The following is a 20,764-nucleotide window of genomic DNA, read 5'->3' as shown; positions in this document are numbered from 1 at the left end:
GTGTATCTGTAAATGCTTGCATTAGCTGTCTGAAAACAACGGGTTTTTCTTCTTTTCAGCATTTAAAAATATTTTCCAAACACAAAGATTGATATTTTTATGTTAGCTCTGATTACTCTTTTGTTGTTATCAGGTCTTTTTCTCTCTTGCTTTTTTTTTTTTTTTTTTAATAACTGTTTTAAACTTTGCAATCAACTTGCTTCTTAAAAATATAAACTCCATGAAGAAGTTAGTCATCAAAACCAATTAACAGCACAATTCAAACACAGAACATTAAGGTCTTCTAAGAACTTGGAGAAAAGCAAGCTTCCCCGACCACGTTTATTGTACTGGCGGAGGATAAACAAACTATAAGCTAAAATCTGAGCTGTGCGAAAGCAATCCCGAGCCTGGCGGTCCTGCCCCCCAGCCCCGCACCCTGCTCCCACGGGGGCTGGCAGCACTTGTGCCCGTGCCAGGCACCGTTTGGGGGAGGGCTGGAGGACCCGCGCAGGAATGAATTGGTGCCACTCCTTAATTGACTGAACGGGCGGCTGTTGAATGACACAACCCATTACGCTGGAGATTACGACGTTATCTGAGGCGGCATGAGCCCTCTGGATGGCTACGGAGAAGCCTTGGCACGAGGCGCCAGCAGTGAAGGTTAGTAACTGGTGGTAGGAGCAGAGGTCTGAGCAATGCTGGTCTACGGTGCGCACGTGTTTGTGCGAGCCCCCCCTCTGTTTCCCTCTGCACAAAGCAGGACTGGAAAATTCCATAGTGCTCCTATGGAAAACGCGGCGTAATTAACTCATTTTGCTACGAAGCCTTTTTAAGGCAAGACCTTTGTGTTGAACAGATTTTACTGTTCCACTCCTCTTCTACTGTCCTATATTAATCAAAGCTGTAACCCCTGTTGTCTTTGCACTACGAATCAGAATGTGCCCCTGGCGAAGAATGAGGGAAAAGTCAACAGGAATTAAGTTTCAGTGCAACTGTTTACTCAACTGTGGCCTGCAGTTATTGAAATTTTATCCGTGGTTTTGTGTGACTACTGCAGTAATGAATTCAGCATGGCTGTGATCTTCTCACTGATGGTATTCTCACTTCAAGTAAAAACCTGTAGGATGAAAATGACTGAAACAATCCAAGCCTATGCATTCAGTATCATCCATTTTTCTGACTTGTTTAATTATGGCAGCTTTCTGTCCTACATTGGCAAACGGGGTCCCCTGCTCCTCCCCGAGCCTTCGGTTTGCTTTGTTTTTTTGAGTGCAGGTTTTTTCTTCTCCACAACAACCTGCTAAAAAGATCACTGCACACTTAGGGGAGTCTTAACCAGCTGCCAATCGCGTATTTAAAAGGTTTTAAGAACACTTATTGCATTAGAGAAAGCGTGGGTTAGGCGTAAGTGTATTCACCATGGCTCTGCTGTAGCCTTTGTTCCCAAACACGCTAATGACACATGCCCGGCACTTTGGTGTAAAATTTCCTCCAAGGGTTTCAGAATTTTATCAGGGAAAAGAAAAAGTATTACATGGATAATTTACACTGGTGAACTTGGTCACTTCCCAGAAAATACACTAATTAAAACACAAAGGCAAACGCACTATTTGGTTCCGATTCTTCTGACTGGAGGAGTACTGGCACGGGACGTATTTATTTATTTATTCTGACGTTCTGCCGCAGCAGATACCTCCGCAGCCTTTCTCACTAATAGAAAACATTCTGTTGATAGAGGTTGCTAGGTTGTGTTAAAATTTGTTGCAAAAACAAAACTTAACGTTAGTGTATTTTCCACCCAGTGACATATTTTGGAAACCAGTTATTTGTATACAGCAGTCCACCCAATCGCTGCCACCAGACTCAACACATTCAGGCAATGGAAGCAAGCCCTGATCTCTGGGTATTTCCAGGGAATAATTGAAAAAGAGCCCCAGAAAAAAAAGCCCAACATTTCCCTTTACATTAACGACTGCAATCCGCTCCAGACAAAAAATGTACAGAATGTCGTAGCCAAGTCCTGAAAGCACCCTCTGACTGGCAAATACGAAGGGTTTGGGGAGGGGGGGTTAAATGCTTCATGCTTTTCCTGTAAGTAGGAAACTTGCAATGTGTCTTACAGTACCTGCTGTTGCTGAAGATGTGCTAAATCTGCAGCCCCAATTTCAACTGAAGGTGTCTCGCCGTTTGATCTCACTTCCCGCAGGCTGCACTCTAGTAAATGGTTGCCACCGCTCGCTCCATTCTGAATGGCTGAACCGTTACTTTTTGTCTCAGTCCCAGATTCTTGCATCATGACTCAAAAACCTGAAATAATTTAGGGGAGGGGAAAAAAAAAAAAAAAAAAAAGCAGCTGTTAAAACAGTTGCTGTATATAAGGAGACATGCCCTGTTTTAAATCCTGCCAAAACTGTAAACATTTGTAATTTCCCTTCGTACGATTTATCTTTCATTAATGGTTCATGCTACTAGTTTATGTTTATTTATCTGTTGGTACAGCTATAATTTTAGTAAGTTAGTTCTGTTCTAAATATAGTATTATTTGCTCAACATCTTTTTTCCCTTAGAGAAAAAAAAATATTTTCGAACGAACACACAGAATCCATAATTAAATTTCTCTAGTTACATCTGGACGCTTTCCTTTGAAACGGATGAGTCATTCTTTGCACCATACGATGGACAACATCAAAAACTTGACATACACTGTGTAGGGGCAGGTAGGTGAAGCTGAGCATTCATTATTTCGGTTTCTATTCACACCACGATATTGCCGAATTAGCACCTTTTATTACTCTGAAGCAATTTAGGCTGAGTCTGGGATGCGCTGGGCACCAGCAGTTTTCGTTTGGGGCACGCTGCTTCCGCTGCTCACAGAATTAGCCCCTCTCTGGCAAATTTCTTGGCTGTGGATTTGGTCTGGCTTCGGATGCACTATGGCATGACAGCAAAGAGCCTCCTGTGTTACTTGGAAAAACACCTTAGCGGCCACAGCTATTCACAGCCGGCCCCCTTGACTCTTCATAGATGTCCGTCCCTGGGTGCTTTACAACGCTGCGCTCATCAACTGTATCAGTGGGCCACAGGCCCCAAAGCGAGGATGAGGATGAGTGCTCACTTGCTTACCCCAGAACTGGGATTCGCACGTCTTGTGGGAACCAGCTGCCTGCATTTGTGCACAAGACCCCCCAAACAAAGCACACATGCCAGTTTTCAGCTGCAAACCGCTACCTTTGAGATACTTTAATGAGTTGTTTTATAGGTGTTTCCACCTGCAAGGTCCCAAGTTCCAGGATTTGTATGTTGTTAACCTGCTCTGCTTCTGCCAGCCCATCGCTCCCTCCCTTCGCGCTCCTCCTCTCATCCCTACCCGGGGAGAGACGGGATACAGTAAGCCAAGCTGCATGCTCCGAGCACATTGCCTACTCCACGCTGCCTCACCACATGCACGTGTGAGCCAAATGCCTCTGTACAGGGTAGTTCACCTTGAAAGTATGATGCTTTATGTTTAAGGAAGAACCTGTTTGAATTCAATCACTACCCTGAATCAAAAGGACGAACTAAAATCCCTTCCAACACATACAGGAAAACATCAGTCAGAAAGGGCAAGAGAAAGCAATGCACGTCAATGGAAAAGTATGAGGGAAAAACCCCTTCCCTGGGAACTCCTCATGTGCGTAATTCAGAGCACCCAGCCGCCGAAGGCGTGGTACCGGCGGGGGAGAGAAATCCCTCCTTCCAGCGCCGGCTCCCCAGGTGTCTGCTGGCCCTAGGTGACGCTCAGCATCAGACCCGGCGCGCAGAGGTATGCTCCAGTCCAACGCGCCAATACCAGACCTCTCATTCATTCGGTAGCTTCAGACGTTCATAATGATGAGCCATACGGCTGATAATCAAAATGTCATAACTGAGAAGCAGCTGACTAACGAGGGCTTTGTCAACACCATGCTCCAGCGTTAGCACTCCTCACTGATTCACGTCCGAGGCGGGTGAACCACTCATCAGCCGGACCCCACTCCTATGATGACGGGATCTATTCACGCTGACGGCCGGCCAAGCACATGGATGGTGCTAGGACAGATTCAAATGTTCTGATTACATTTAAATAAATTTCAGCTGGTCTATGGAAACTTCTTTCAGCCTGTTTTGTAAGATCTTCAAATTATGCAAGGGGACAAAAGGGCTTGGGGGCTCATTATAAAGCTTCTGTCAACTCCCTTGTAAAAGCCCCAGAGATCTAAACTAACCTCTAAACTAAGTTTTCCCAGTGCCACTAGCAAATGCGTTTGGGTTTTACCATGATCCTGCTCTGACGCAGACTGAGCATGGCGCCTTCTTTCCGGCACTAAGCATGCTAAGGTCTAAAGAAGTGTTCACACCTAACATGCAAGGCTGGATCACACACCGGGCAGTGACTGCACGGCACAGGTTGCTTCAGAAGAGACAGGAGTGAGAGTCTCCGGACAGCTCACAAGTTACTCAAAGGTATACCATGCTATTTTTATGTGCTACGCTACTAAAAAGGACACGGCTCTTTTAACCAGAGATAAATCAAAAAGAAATTATGTATGTACTTGTTTTCTGCTTCCATCCAAATCTGCGGTCAAGGCTCAACTGGAGAAAATGGAGATTAATTATATTAATTTACGTCAGCAGAAGATCTGGACGAGGATGACCATCATATAAGATCGAGTTAACAGGTTAAACCCAAAGACTCACGTCTTCGCTGTGACACCCAATGGCAAGTGGTGGGTGGCACGTCACCACCACCATCACACCCGATGGAGGAAGGACCTACTAAAGGACTGGTGGAAGGTACCTCCAGCCAGATACCACGGTGAAAAGAGATGCTAAAACCAACGTGCCCAAGCAGTAAAGAAGTACATTTCATTCTCCAACACTTCTGATGCAACAAATCGACTAGAAGAGAGAACCTGGATAAACTACTAAGGAGGGTCAGAGAAAACACCGACCAAAGCTCCGAGATGCCTCTGACAGCAGCAAGAAGAATGTGCACCACCGAGGCGCCGATCTATCACTGCCTGATCACGATTTGTTGGCTTGCCCTTCTGAGCGAAATATCTCCAGGACACAGAAAATAATTCACAACCAAACTGGTCAAGAAATTATTTATTGTCTGTAGGATTGTAAAATGCTCCTGGAAAGAAACAACAGTAGAAATTGCTACAATTTTTCCAACCTATAGGACTGAGAAAAAGATGGATTATTTATAGTATTTGGTCACAAAAAAAGATCATAGATCTTGAGAACCTTTTCCATGAGAAATTCCATGCTCTATTTTACCTTTCAAAGTACCCCAGCCAGTCACCACCTGAGCTGCACAGGGCTGGCCCCGGCCCCTCCTGTGCCCACCCTACGTATTGTATCCAGCGGCATCGGCAGCAACTATCAAGGAAATGGAGCTGGAAACAAGAGTTTGCAAAGAGAACATCGAGAGAGTAGTAGAAAAAATAAATTGTGACTTTCATAAAATCATTTTAAAAGCAGAAGTGAACATTTTAGAGCAAATTTTGCTTTAAAAACACCCGTTCACAGGCAGTCAACTTCAATATACCTTCAACTGGTCACCAATACAAAACAAATCCACTTTGCTAAAATATATCCAGTAGAAAACAGGATTTTCAGGGGAGAAAAGATAAAACTGTTTATTTCTTCACTGTAGTCAAATGTGATTTGACATAAATAATCACAGTTTGGTTTGATCATTAAGCGTCATGTCATGAAAATCAACCTGCGAGAGCTTTCTGCAAGAATGATTATTATTTGTCTTTTTGAGCACACCTAAATGAGCTGAGGTGATAGTACACTGAGGATGGCTGAGATAATTGTCTCTCCTCAGCACAGAGAAGCAGGCCTTACAGAAGCCTATTAGTGAAGTCTGTCATTCAAAACTGTGAAAGAAAAAAAGCAAAGCAAGGTTGACTTTATGCAACGTGATTAGGTTCTGTGGGAACTGAACAGGAGCTTCAGGTCTAGTACCACAAACTGTGATTCTGGTCTGAATAGAACCCCAAGTAACCAAAATAGTGCTGAAGAAGCTGTTATGCATAATGATTTATTATAGGAAATACAGTACTCACAAAAGCTTCCAAGATACCATGTTCTGACTTAAATTTAATGGCTAAAGAGCACGTCCGTCTCATGCAAAAGCAGAGCGACTCATACCAATTCTGCAAAGGAAAATTTATTTTTACAGCTTAAAATTGATGGGGTCTTACCAGTATAGGTATTTTTCTAAAAAATAAAAATTCTATGATATTTCACAGAATATGAATAGGGATAGAAAATTACTTTTATTAAAGCTGACAAAAGCCATTTTTCCCCCTACGAAGGGACCAAAGCTAAGTTGCAGTATGAACAACAACTTGTAAAATTTTATCCTGAAATCAAGGAGCACATAATAAAAGAACTGTTCTTAGATGACTTAATGTCAGCTTAGTTCAAAAAAAATCTCACAATGGTGATCAGTTCCTGAAAATCCCCATCTCAGCCTGCATGAAACCTTTTCTAGCTTTGATGCACAATCAAATACAAGCCAAAACCTCAGAGTTTGGCCCATCTCCTTGGTGAATATGTTATGTTCAAGGTAATGGGGTAAAATTTCAGTGGAGTGGAATCAAAGCGAGGCTCTCTGTCAATAGGAAGACAACAGCTAATCATCTTCCAGATGACTTGGACAGAAGTAGGGGACAGCTCATTTCTTAAGGGCATGGTCAAAATCGAAAAAACATAGGTCAGAAGTGAACTTTGGCTGAATCAAAATCATCTTTCTGAGGACACCAGTGTCGGTATTTTGAACTAAAGAGACAGAACCTGAAGGAATCCTAATTTTGAAAATGTTCTGCGCTAATCCATTACAAAAAAAAAAGGTCCATAACATCACAAAGACCAGATGCTGCAGATGCACATCTCTCAGCTCCACTGGACTTTTCAGATGAGCAAGGTTAAGCATGGAGATTAGTAGGCAGGAGGTGGGCACTGAAGTGTGCAATTTCTGCAATTCCTCTACTAGTATAGTTTCTAAAGACTAAGCAGCATTGTTTAATGTCAGCATGAGGGAGGATTTACCAACTGAAGCACCCGTCAGAATAAGGACCCACTGCAAGTCTGAAAGACTAAGGGACTGATATTCAGATGTATTTAGATGCCTCGCCATACACAGAGGCAGCTGGTGAGACATTTTTAAGACTCTTGAATAAGCACCAACCTACATCTTTAAGCATCTCATCACCTTTAAAAAAAAAAACAAACTATCCCTGGGGTTTTCTGGGCCTTAAAATCTTTGGTTTAACATGCTTCCAGACTCAGCCTGGATTATACATTCAGAATATAGCCTGTATGTTTCAGAGTTACTTCCCAAAGCTTATGATTTTATTTCAGCCATTGGTACTTGGAGGTGTTTACAAATATATACATATATATATATATGCACACAAAGTTCGTTCAACATTTCTGTCCCCTGGGAACAGTGCTAGAGCAAAAACATTGTCATAATACATCCCTTCTTTGTCACATTTGTGAAAGATTTTAAGCTAACAAAAAGTTCAGTCTTTATTCCAGGGCAGTTAATTAAGGTTGACCAAGTCAGGCAGAAGTAAATTAACTTGGCTGATCAATTATTTATATGAAGCAGAATAAATGCCCTTAAAGAACTTGGCCCAGCCATGAAAGGACATGTAAATTAAACACAACACAGATTTATAAAATATATTTCTAGTTTTATAGATAGAAGAGTTAATGGCAAAATCAGTTTTAAGTAAGCGATCAAATGACAAGATCTAGCCCTAAATTCTCCAGCAGGCATACTACCCATACATGCATGGTTTATAAGTAAACATTTTACCTATTTGTTGCAAGCAGTTCCCCAAAGCAAGCTCAGGACTAACTTTAGAGCACTTCTCTGCATAATTATAACAGAAAAACCCCAAACAGTGTCTGGAAGCACTTGATGACAACGCAAGACTGCAAAGAGAGGATTTTACCCCTTGAAAAGGGAACGCGCTCCAGAGCGTGGCTGCCAGGGTAATACACAAAGCACGAGCAAAGCTGCTCCTTACCCCCCAGCACAGGTACAAAAGCAATGCAGAAGCAGCCTGGCGCTCCCGGCGCTGCCCGTGACCAGCAAGGAGGACCACGACGGCTTTCCCACAAGACCGCTGCCCACCTTACAGGTGGTCTCTTTTAGTCCCAGTATCTTTGGAGCAAGTGCCCAGCGGGGGAAAGCGCCTTGGGCTCCACACCCCACCACCGCTTCCGAATTTTTCCAGGAACATGCTTTGGTGGTCTCCAGCCGATGCCAGAACACCCATCTCCTCCAGCTGACACCCCATCCCTAGGTTGGTGAGGCGGCCAGCAGCACCGTCCCACCATCCATGAGCTCAGTAAAAGAAAAAGGATTCACTAGTGGAAATTAAAAGCCTTGTGTAAGGTAAGGCTTTGATCTACCGTGGGGGAAGGCGTACAGATGTTCAGCTGCTCATTTACTAAATTACACCATGTCACAATTAACTGTGAATCAGCCAGCTTCACATGAGCAGCTCGAGGGCTGCCACCACGCTAAGTACAGAAATAACGTCAGGGAGGGGAGTCCAAACTAGCCAGGTGGACCAGATGACTTCTCTCTGCCTGTGTTTGTGGTTAGCACGACTATTAGAAAGAGCCATCCCAACATATGGCATGATTTAACTAAATCAGATCACGCTGAACTCACCAGCCTTTCTCAACTTACAAACCCCTCCGCTCTCGTCATTGCAGATGGGTGAACACCCGTCATGCTTTTAGAGTTTTCAGTAGCCGTCATTTATCCTGCTGACAGGGTGTATTTTAGGTATAATTATGTACTAACTAACTATAGATCAACTGTCAGTACATTAGGGTACTTTTTGGATAAAACTTCATGCTTACCCCTTTGAAGGCCACTCGCCTACGCACTACTGGTGGTTGCTGAATTGTGCAGGAGTATGAGAAAGGAGAAGGGGATTCAAAGAGCAATTAAGGATGATCTTTAAGAATAAACTGAAATAGTAAGGAATGGAGCGAGTCAGGCTCTGCTGTCCTGAAAAGCGATGCTGAGTCACGTCTGACAGCGGCGTTTGGAGGAGGAGAAGCAAACCTGGAGCAAGGCAAGGGAGGAACACGTACGGGATGTGTGGAAAGAGGAAACAAAGAGACAGCGATGAGGTGAAATCCTTTGATATTTCCTCAGCTTAAAGAGGTAATTCAATGCATTAAAATGGATCCTTGAAATTTCAAAGGATGAAACTCGCACAACAAAGATTGTCGAGAGTGCTATTTTCTAGGATTAGAACAAAAACGTATTGGGATTTGCTATATGATCTTGCATCGCTGAGCAAGACTGTGTACTTACTGTTATGCAAGCACCATCTTCCAATAGCGAATTTTCATAATTATAACAGAAAGGCGTAAATTTTCTAATGCATGGCAGTTCAAAAAGTAATCAAGAGAATGAGCCTGAGGGCTATTTTAATGTATGCAAAGCTAGTGACCCACAGTAAATGGGAGGTAGGCTTCAATGAATGCAAAGTAATGCACACATACTAAAGACCTGGTCTGATGAGGGACGGCTAAAATTAACACCCAATTAATTTCCGAATTGACAAACAAATGAAACCCATAAATCTACTTTCTCATTAATTTTCTTGTGGTATAATTTAAAGCAGTAATATGAGGGCAAAAACTGAGCATTATCCATCATAAATATCAAAAAAAGATAGCACTGTAACACCATAAATTATGCATATTACCTGTTGTTAAAAATGATTAATGTATTATCAACTTTATCGTGCACTGTATATGTCTAGACGTATCTAAAAGCTGAAATTTCATTTAGTACTTAGGAAATAAAGGGTCCAGGAGAAATGGGATTATCCACAGCGCATCCTTGGCTTTGCCTCCTGACACAGGCACAGCCCTGGCACTCTCCTCTCAGCTGGACTCGTCCCAAGCCTTGGGTCGGCGGAGGTTGAGCGCATCGCAGAGGTGATGTGCCAAGCCTCCCCGGGGAAGGGAAACAAATCACGCTGCTCTCGAAGCATCTGCACGATCTGATCCGTGGCCCCGGCACCTGGCTCACGTGGGGCTGTTCCCCTTCCCTGCCTTCCCGATGCCGGGGAAGTGCTGCTTGGTGATGCAGTGCCTTGGGGAGGGAGGTGAAAAGGGATGAAGGAGAGGTAAAATGTGAAACCGTAACTAAATTTAGGGAGTAAAAAGCCAGCACTTTCCAAGAGTGCTTGAGCGCATCACCTTGGCCAACAGGAGAAGGATGCTGGTCACCCTAGCTCCTCCCTGAGGGTCACAGCAGCAAGAAGCTGAACTCCCACCAACCTGAACCTCTACCAGGGTTGATGTCCACTTGCCACCCTCAAGTCTCCTGAGTAGCAGCTTCGCCTACTCCTGTCTAGACGCAGGCTGCCGGGACTATTTATTTAACTGTATACAACGACACAGCCTCTTTCATTGTTTGCATGCGTGGCTTGCACTGACTGGGTTATGTCTTTCCAGCAGCAGCGTGTATCACTGGGGCCACGGGAACCTGAAATCATGTGAAGGCAGCTCAGTGAAAGGCTGCCTGATGCTCTGCAGGAGCTGAAATTTAAGACAGTTGTGGTGAGGAGAAGGGAAGGGGAGTCAGAAGCCTAATCCCACTTGTGCCACGCTGACTTATTGTGAAATCATGGTCAAACAACTTAAACGTCTTAGAGAATCAGTCACCACAGTTACCCCTAAGGAAATCTCTTCTGTTGAGGGTGTTGCTCACCACAAACTGTAAGAATAGAGAACAAGCAAATCCAAGGAAAAATAATTGAAACAGACTTTGAAAGGTTGCCATCTGCTCTGCTTAAAAGAGCTAGAGCTGGTCCCCGTGAAAAGCTAGTGCACCAAAACATACCAAGCTGTGAAGGTAACAGGTCTCACTCCTTTCCTTGAGGTAGGACCCAAAGCATTAGGCAGAGACGATGAACAACTCAACTTTCCCCAAACGAGCTTTTTGCACCCTCCCTTTATTTTACACATCCACACAGAAGTTACTCCCAGTCTCACCTTGGACAATCAAAACCCCTTTGCAAAGCCAGCTCTCTCTCAGCCTATGCCTCTCAGCTTGACGGCTATTAAAAATCCATATTCAGCACGGAGCTCATGCCATAGCTGCATACAGGCTCTGGAGCTGGGCCACTTCCAAGCGACTGGCAGATATGATGTAACCATTTACATACCATCATCGGCAGAGTGAGGGTCCTTCCTCTCTCTCATCGTTTATTTGGAAGGAAAGGAACGGCAGGCAGCAAATAAAACCCAAACCAAAAAAGATACCACATTTCATTGTACCATACGACTCTGCGACTGCCACCGTACGGACACGAGCACCATCCGCACTAGAGGAAAAACCCCTCCAGAAGGAGGGACACTTAACCCTGGCATGGTGAGGCACAGAGTGGCTGCAGAGAGCTGCCTCGTGGCTGGCATCTCTCGGAAGGTACCCACCTGCTCACCCCAGCCCGGGCACAGCAGCGTGTGGGGCTCCCCGTGGTTTCGAGTAAAACAGGAACAGAAACGGCAGAGCTATTCTCACAGCCCGGGACTTATTTGTTTGTATGCACACCGCTCTGAGCTTGCAACATAAACTCTTGCAGTCTGTCTCACAGAGAAACAGGCGACTATTCAACCAAATGAAAGGCCGGAGTTGCATTTAGTAAATACAGTTAGTTTATGCTAGACAGCAGCAGCACCGCTACAATAAGATGATATCAAACCCCGCAAGACGAAATGCTGGCTGTAGATGAATTAGACTCCCACCCTCCATGCATATCTCCATTAAAGCATTTCTAATCTCTCTACCAGCCTCCAGAAGCCAAAAACCACCTCAAAGCCAGGTGCAACTTTGCAATACATGTGCACAACACAATTTTCACTTCACTATTTTCACTTAGTTTAAGGCAGCGAAGGTTTGATTCATCGCAGTAACACGAGTCCGTTAATGACCGGCTTGTCCACTCGCACGCTTCAGGTACCTCCTGCTTCCCCTCCAGCCCCGACACCGCTCTGGTAGCCAAAATGAACAGCGTGGTTGGACCACCGGTGCAAGCTAGTGACTACAATACGTCACACCTCTAAGCATATTTTGTTGCTTGTTTTCCAAGGGATTAAAAGGTCAATTATTTAATTTTATCCTTCAAAAGCTTCTTACAAATGTATATCCAAGATATTTCAACAGATTAATTCACCTATAAAGGAACAGACACCACCTTCATACAAAAAGAGTTAACATTTCTTTCTCAAGGTCACTCTAAGGGGGTTTACTCCCTTTGTGTGTGAAGCCCTAACAATTTACTGTTAGTGCTAACCTAGCAGGTCCCGCCTGGCATTTGAAATCCAAGCCCCATCCAGAAACAATAACAAACAATAATTTTGAAAAACAAAGATGGTGTGAGTGAGTTTTTCTCGCTCATTTGCAAAACAACCTAAAAGCAACAACTACCAGGATGGCTCTCTCTAATTACAACTCCCAGAAACCGAAGAGCAAACAGCCAGCATACAGAAATTAGCAGATGTAAAACGCAGTCTTCCAGTTATAGAAAGAAGAAAAGCAGCTCTGTCATCTCACTCGCAGGAGGAGGAGCGACAGAGCACGTTTTTAAATTTGGTATTTTCTCTCCATTCAAACAGCTCTGCTTCTAAAACAGAAATGTTCCTCAGATCTCCTCGGAAATAAAAGTGAAAGCGTTGCCTTTTCCAACTCCACCGAGGGCACACGCATCAATTAAAACCCGACATGAGAAAAGAGGGAAACCAAAAAGCCCCTGCCCAAAGGCTGACACAGAACGCAAGGCTGTACTTTCGGGGTGATTACCTGGTTCATAGCCCTATATCTTTGTCCTAGACCTTCTAACTCCTTGTTTGCTCCACGCAGGATTTTCTAGCCATCAGCCGTCTACCGCTGTGCTAGTCGTCTTGCAGGAGTGCTCTCTCCCTTCTGAAAAAAGCAAACAACTGGATAGATATCATTACACTAAGGAAATCTCTTGGAAAAACCAAACAACTTGCTAATCTTTCTAGCCCCTTCACCCAAGTTAGAGATAAGCAAAGCAAACCAAAGTGAGTTTCAGCCACATTCCAGGGACAAGCTCCCCTTTTTCTCCTTTATCAAAATCCCAGCATTTAAAGGTTTTTTTTCCAGACCTTGCAGGATAAACTGCTGCTCACACCCGCAAACAAAGCAATATTTGTTTAATAACTGATTGCTGCCATGGGTACAGTAAACAAGGGGCCCAGCATTTGTGTTTATGAACAAACACATCATCTTGCAAGAGCAATTTAACATTAACCAGGTGGAATAATCAACAGATTTCATAGGTGACACTCGGGGCAGGACTAATGTAAACAGAGCAGGGAGGAGAAAGGGGCCACTCTTAGGGAATCAAGGTTGAGGCAAATGCATTACAGAGTAAACAGCTGGGAAGAACTCAAGACAAACAAATAGTCATTCTTCTGACATTTCGAGAAGCAGAAAGGTTGTACGTTACATACATCAGCTGCTGACCACCATGAAATCAAACCAGTTGGGGACCAGGCCTTCTTGTTTACACAGTGCCATGTTTGCTTATAAACAACAATTTGCTGTTACCAACCTCGCATTACTCATTGCATAAACGAGCAGATCAAGTGAAATCCTGTTAACTCTTCTGTGGATTGAGGGTTTTTTCCCTCCCCTTCATCAACAACAAACAAAAAGCCTTTGCAGTCTTGCTGTGCAACTTGAAGACAACAGGCAGCAGGGGAAAATACATAGCTGTGCATCTGTTCTGATAAAGGGTAAAGAAAGGAGTTGAAAACGCTTGAAAGTGTTTTACAAAACAAGATTTACCGGCCAAACCACTGATGTAAAAGGTCTATTTGCATTAAAAAAAAAAATAAAAATCAGAAACTGCAAAATGTGGGATGCAAAATTTTCATTGTTCTCCTCCAACAAACAAGCCAAATGACAGCTTTCTGCACAACTTAATCTGCCCAGCATGACGACGTACATGTGTAATTTTATACACGTACATCCACGCCCGTGCCAACTCCCTGCACGCAGCAACGCGCAAGGCTGAAGCGGCAAGGCATGGTTCAGCCCTCTTCCTCCTTTTTCTCTCCCATCCTCAACCCTCTTGCTTCTGCCTCCCATCGTCGTTCTCCAATCTCGGCAGGTCTCCCCAGCTCCTTTTCGTTAACCCAAGGGGGGCCAGAAGCCCCTCTGAAGTCTTCTCACAACTCAAACCTCTGGCCCCCAACTGCCCCCACCCAACGTCCATCTCTGGCCCTGAGGCACTGTGACATTCGTCCTCAAGGTGCTCAAGATGCCGAAGTCCCCTGGGTTTGCTACCTCCCAGGAAGTCTTTCCTTTCCCATCTCTCATCCCCATAACACTCAAGAAGTTGCCCATCGCAACGCTCCTCCAGGGAGGTTTCTGTAACTTCTCTATCCTGAACGCGGATTTTGGGAAAGATCTGAAATATAGGGAGAGAAGATGGATGGTCCTATCGGTAGGGGTTAATCGAGGGCTCCAGGTTACATTCCTGCCCTGACATAATCCCTGCGTGTGACCTCCAGAAGTCTCTTTACCCCCTTCCTTTGTGAAGTAAGCCCTTTAAGACATTGTACTGGTCGGACGGGGGTAGAGGACGTAGTTGTGGGCCACACCACGGGTCCTCTTTCCTCCCAGTTGCATCATGGCCCCTACCTGGTTCACCGCTACCTTCTGATGAACGCCAGCACCACCACCAAACACTGAGTAAAATCATCCCAGTTTTGAATATATGAAGCATCCAAGGTCACAGCTGGCCCTGGCGCTAATCTCCCCTCCCTTGCCATTTCATGTGCAAACAGCATGGTGGCCAGAAGCCTCCCCCCTCATCATTTTTTCACAAGTTTTAGAATATTTGGTACTCTTCTTCACAGCACAGTCCTGGACATCTGTGGCTGGCCAAGAGCCTCCGTTTTCTTTTTCAGAAAATATTTAGCCTTTTGTTGTAGGGTTTTTTTTTTAAAAAAAGAGGTTCAAAACCATGAAATCAGTACAACCTACTAATAAGACAGGTATTTAAATAAAACCCAAATGCAGTATTGTTCAGGCAGCCTCGTATTTTTTAATACAGCAGGTTGACAGCATAATAGCAGGCAGGATGAAAGGTGCGACTCGAGGACGGGGTTGGCGTCCGCACACCAGGAAAACAGAAGTGCTGCCCCATTTCCTGTGCTTCAGCAGAGTATTTCTGATGTCTGGGGCTGCCGGGGACTTAACTCTGAATTAATGATTACACACAATACCCTCCTTTCTCCCCTCCCTGCAGGACAGCGAGGGCCAGCCTCACCGAACGACTGTGGGCAGGCAGGCACAGGTCACGGGGGATTTAGATATTTCACAGCGGCTTCAAAAATTTAGACACCGCAACCTGAAGGCTTCTGAAAACATCAAGCTTCACATAAAAGTCCTGATATTTCCCTACTCGAGACAACTGCTCTCACCTCAGCTGCGCTGCCTGTTCCACGCTCCTTTTCCAGCACGTAAAATCACAGTTTATTCAGTACAAAGTAACTATGGTATGATAAAAACTATAAGCATATCATTCAAATGCTTTATTGGTCAAATAGATGGATGCTTTTATTAGTCCAACCTTTTTTGTAATGGAGTGCCACTGATGACCCAGTGTTAGCCTCATTCCCTGCTATTAATCACACTTCTAAGAGCTCATTTTGCTTTAAAATCTTAAGAAATTGCTATAATTTAAAGACATGGTGTCTACATAATGGGAAATGCTTCACAGATTGTATCATTCCACATAACACAGAATTTTTATGGCAATGCTGACCACGATACCAAGGTGTTACAAAACTTGAATAAAATATTTTATGAAGAAAATCTAAATGTAAACTTACTTTTGCATTTGTGGTTTGCCACATCCATAATGTTTTAATCACAGCCTTTCGGGAGTTGCAGTTTTCAACTGCATGTGGCTTACATAGATTAACAATACAAAAACACTCCCTGAACAAATATAAACAGCACAAAACAAAATTAAATGAAAATTAAATAAAATAAAAGGATGGACCATGAGAGAAAGACTGTTCAAGCTATGTTTAAACAATGTAACACATGGGTTTTATCCTTTTGTCGACTTTATTACCCCCTTCTTTTCTGCACAGGGAAAACAGACTATGTTTACTGTGAAAAACTTCTATGACAACGTAGAAGCCTCTTACGAATTTACCTATACCGAGAATTAAATTAATACATTGATAGTCTTAACCCATATTATTAAAATGTACCTTGCAAAATGTTTTGACAATGTTGACTGCTGCAGGAGGGAAAACACATTTAAGACAATTTCAGCCAAATGCAAAAGCAGAAGCCTTCCATTTTTCAAATGTAAAGTAAAAAGCATCTTTAAACATCTTCTTATGAAAGAAAATGCAGTGCAATTATGTTATATGGCGAACACAAAAGCGTGTTCTTTTCCTCAGTTCTCTAACAAGATATTAGTACCTCCTGGCCTTAGGAATACTATGTGTAAATCACATCATATTCAGAGTGTCTGAATTAATTATAATAGGAGCTGGAGAGAAATGTTAACTTTCCAGGTTGTTGCTAAGGATTAGCCCTTGTTTACAATTCTGCATTTATAGAACAAGAAAAATTTGTCAGATGAAGGGCAAAGAGGAATGCAAGAACACAAATTTAGCTTTGATTTCAAAACAAATCAGATCTTGCAACCATTCCCTGAAAAGAAAACCACAGTTTTTAATGTGAAGATGCAAATGAGTCTCAGAATATAAAAATGTTTTATAATTCTGTGCATTCAACACTACTAGATGTTATTTAAAGAATTTATGTTAACATTTCTCATCCTCACACAGCAAGTCCAAGATGCTGCAAACAGCATCTATTTAAAATGGATCGCTTTTCTATGGGGCACTGGGTAGCTGAGGAGGCTGAAGCGGAAGGCGGCAGAGAGTTGGCCCTGGCACCAGATTCGTAGGGGTTCATGGACTACTCCAAAGGGGTTCAAGAGAGCGTGCTAGGAGGGACAAGCCCCTTGCCTTCAACCGGCTTAAACTGGCTTCATGGAGGTCTGCACCTCCACCCAGGGAGCAAGTCGTGAATCTCAAAGCCATTGGAAAAGGCACGCTGGCTTCCCCAAACGCAGTGAGCCTGTGATGTGAACAAGGCGCCTTTTAAGAAGGGCACTCGGGAGCCCAAGAAGGGTCCGCCGTGCAGGACATGGTATTTCTGGTGAGCAGTGCAAGGATCTGGTGGGCAATGCAATGCTCAAGGCTCAGAGTCCACGGGAAGGGTCCCAGTGAGCAGAGTGCCGAAGCTCTGCAGGGACTTGCAGGTCTGGGGCACCTTGGCAAATCTGGCCAGGGAAGTTCAAACTGCTATCGTCACTATTCTGAGGATAAAGAAAGCACTTCGGCCTCCAGCACTTTCATTTCTTTTCACAAACAAAGGCACACCCGCTACAATGAAGTTGCAAAATCATTTTCATTAGGGCTCCTTGTTTTCACACACTTAAAGCCTTCTAAGACCTGCAGTCCCTCTCATGCTCCCATCAGTCTGTGCTTGTGTGTGGAAAACTAAGCAAGGGCTCTTCAGTGGTTTCAGTTTATGGAAAAGCAAATGGAAAAATGCTTTTTCCCATTTAAAAAAAAAAAAAAAAACCACCACAAAACAGAGTAACCACCAACTTCTTAGCAGAGTGACTTGCAAAAATGCTGAGCACCCACAACTGAGAGCATCTAACCCCCTGCCTCAAGAATCAGGCCCATGACACAGTAAGACAAATGCACTTAGCTAAGCTTTTGTGGGAACATATAGAGTCTCCTTGCCTTGCCCTGTCCAAGGGCTACGGCTATCAGATTACAGCTAGGACAGCACGATGCAGAAGAGAAACCATCCATGTGCCCATTAACAGTGGTGTGTAACCTAACACACACACACAGACACAATGAAAGTACCCGACGTACCGGTTTAGCATCAGCCAGAACAGAATAAGTGGGACCGAAGACGTGCCTTCCTCCCCAGTTTTGTCTTGATGTTTTCTTTCCCAGGAACAGCTCCAGCCTGAGCCCAGAGCAAAGATCCCACCCCACCACACTTCTGTGCAGGAGACGCATACATACTGCACACGTTCCTTAACAGCCACATGCTCAACAGTGACACACATGGATCTCAAGCACCCAAAAATACAGTTGGTCTTCACCACACTGGCCCAATAGAGGGGAAAAAAAAGTGTGATTTTTTTCCACCTCAAAATTTCATCCTGTGCCTGAGAAAACTCCCTAAAAAAGCTCTGTCGAAACCGATTTGTTTCTACTCACCAAAAAAAGCACATATGCCTACTTTTGAGTCAGGATGCAGGAAGCCAAGCTCTTAATCTCTCTTCTGCATTCACCCATGGCTGAAGAGCAATGCCCACCTCCGAGACAGCACCAGAGAAGGCTGGGAGAGGCAACAGCAGAGAGGAGCAACTGGACACCAAACAAGCCTCTCCGGCTTGCCTTGGCGAACAGCAGCAGGCAACTGTGAGCGCTCCTGCGGTGGCCTAGATCTTCCCTGTGCATGATGCCAGTGTAACGGGGAGCCTCCCACTGAACAGCACTGTGGCCTCACCACCTCTCCAGAACAATCTGTTTGGCCCTGGGCTGGAAGGATCCATCACAGCCGAGCTCGGCAGGGGTTGCTCCGCACTTCGGGAAATCGCCTTTCTGGTGCTGAATCCCCAGCAGCACGTGGGGCCGTTTACAACCAGCAATGTGTGTTTCGTGTTGAAAATCTGCACTGAAGGCAGTATTTGAACATCTCCAGCCGCATGCAGGTGCACAGTCACACAGATGTGCTGGACGCCGAACACCGTAGAGCCAACGCATGTGGCTTCCTGCTCCAAGGGCTTGTGAGAGCGGAGGAGACACTATTTACACTCTATTCAAGACAAGGCTATTCAATGTCAGGATGTGCCATAAGAGGGTAATTTGCACCCTACGCTGGATTGTAAGGTACAGCAGTCACAGACCGTACGATCTCTTCCTTCGGATTAAAACTGTTTGCACGAGTCAAAGCAGAACAAGGAGAGTAACAAAACAGACAGTGTATTTTGTTCTACACTGCAGCCACATTCAACTGCCTCAGCCGAATTCTTAGAGTAAACAGAGCTTTAAAAGAAAATAGCTAGAATAAAGAGCTTCTGGAAAGTTCCTACTGATTATGCATGCAAGAATTCTGCTACTGCTTCCTCCCGTCGTCTGAAAAATAAACCAAAACACCCAACTTCCACAACTATCTACAAAAGTGCTATTTTTCTGAAACATGTTACAATATTATCTGAGGTCTGCAAGTTGTAATGAATGCATCTTGTTTTGTAAAATACACAGAGGAGCTCGATTAAATGAACAACTGTAAAGGAAATAGAGCTGATAAAGGAATTAATGCTCCGTGTGCCAGATCATAACATACCATCTAGGATAACAAAGCCATGTCAAACATGCAGCCACTGAAGGCTTAAAAAAAAATTAAATAAAAATGTTAAATCCTAAAATATTTTAAGGATGTAAAATTGAGATGTGCAAAACTTATTTCATATAATTGAGAGAGGAGCACGGGCAGCAGCAAAGGGATCTCTTGTAGCTGTTCCTTCAAGACTTATGAAATAAAGGGAAAGAGAATGGTTTACAAACAGCCGCCTGCTCTGCTGGTGATCCGCTCCTTTCTCACTGCCCAAACTGTATTTTCCAAAGACCAAGCTAACCCCAGTTCCCCATCCACCAAGGCATGGCTGAAATTATTTCACAAGTCTGAGTTTGCATCTCGGTCTGCCTGGTTTTTTTTTTTTTTCCCTTTTCCCCTCCTTCCTTGCCATTTGCCTGCGCCTCTCGGGCTGCCCACACGCTGGAAGGGAGCCGCCAGCCCCGGTGCCTGCTCAGGCTGTCTGCACACACGACACCGGTGGGAGCACAGATTAGAGCTCAGCCGGAAGGGAGACGTCGAGGGTTCTGCAAAACCTCGCACATCGGCTTTTCTCCTTTCGCAGTTGGCGTGTGAACTTGTAACTCGGAAATTGCAAGTTCCCACCAATTTTTTTGGCAACTCGAACGTAATTTTTAGGAAAACATAGTATGCGGCTCCTGGCACACGGAACTACGCGCTAAGACTTTTCAGACAAAATATGCAAAGGTGATGGTCTCGCAAGCCTTTAAGGGCTTGCTGGATGAAACATGGGTTTGGAAGACGAGTACAAAATTCTGACTCCAACAAGCAGTAATAAAAATCTGTGTTCAAGCAGCTCCACAGACACTTACTCACAAAACGGGCATAATATCTGCATATGGAACAGCTAAGGCGATGTGATGTACCCACGGTTACACGCCACACAGCAAACTGGGCATCTACAGATATCTAAAACAGTCCTTCTCGTATACTTTTGACTTAAAAGGCAAGACTATAGGCACTTTTTGGCAGCCTTAAACATCAGTATACTCAGGGGAGAGGAGGAAGGAAAATACTTTAAATTACAGAGATGCTAATCTCCCACTTTCAATGTGTCCAGCTATTAGTCAAGTTGCTTCAGCAGAACATCTTGCCTGAGCCACAGGCCTCACGAGCAGCCTAAGAAGCCCTCAGTCGGGCTGCAGCCTCTTCGTGTCAACACAACAAACACCCATGCTTCCTCCGCTCCTCCACCCACAGCCTGCCTGTGGGCTGTGTGCACCT

General features: G+C 44.3%; 1 protein-coding gene and 1 long non-coding RNA gene across 11 annotated transcripts in view; both read right to left on the bottom strand.

The window, feature by feature from the left end:
• Positions 1 to 20,764, bottom strand: part of FOXP1 (forkhead box P1) — a 391,149-nt gene that overhangs the window by 166,939 nt on the left and 203,446 nt on the right. For 5 of the 10 annotated variants that reach the window (XM_064453465.1, XM_064453472.1, XM_064453471.1 and 2 more), the window contains exons 1-3: positions 13,110 to 13,190; positions 12,869 to 12,991; positions 2,108 to 2,289 (exon numbers count right to left, since the gene is read on the bottom strand). In XM_064453465.1, the coding sequence (XP_064309535.1) occupies positions 2,108 to 2,278 (171 nt within the window). In that variant the 5' untranslated portion in view covers positions 2,279 to 2,289; positions 12,869 to 12,991; positions 13,110 to 13,190. The other 5 variants (XM_064453468.1, XM_064453467.1, XM_064453470.1 and 2 more) reach the window with 4 other exon arrangements.
• LOC135313796 (uncharacterized) lies at positions 959 to 2,096 on the bottom strand. The gene is made up of 2 exons (XR_010373296.1): positions 1,590 to 2,096; positions 959 to 1,099 (listed from the first exon to the last, which is right to left on the bottom strand). It is a non-coding gene; the product is annotated as an uncharacterized LOC135313796 (long non-coding RNA).

This window comes from Phalacrocorax carbo, chromosome 6, assembly GCF_963921805.1.
Source record: "Phalacrocorax carbo chromosome 6, bPhaCar2.1, whole genome shotgun sequence".
Taxonomy (NCBI): Eukaryota; Metazoa; Chordata; class Aves; order Suliformes; family Phalacrocoracidae; genus Phalacrocorax; species Phalacrocorax carbo.
Note: the sequence above shows the minus strand (reverse complement) of the source record. Positions and strands in the feature narration are given on the sequence as shown.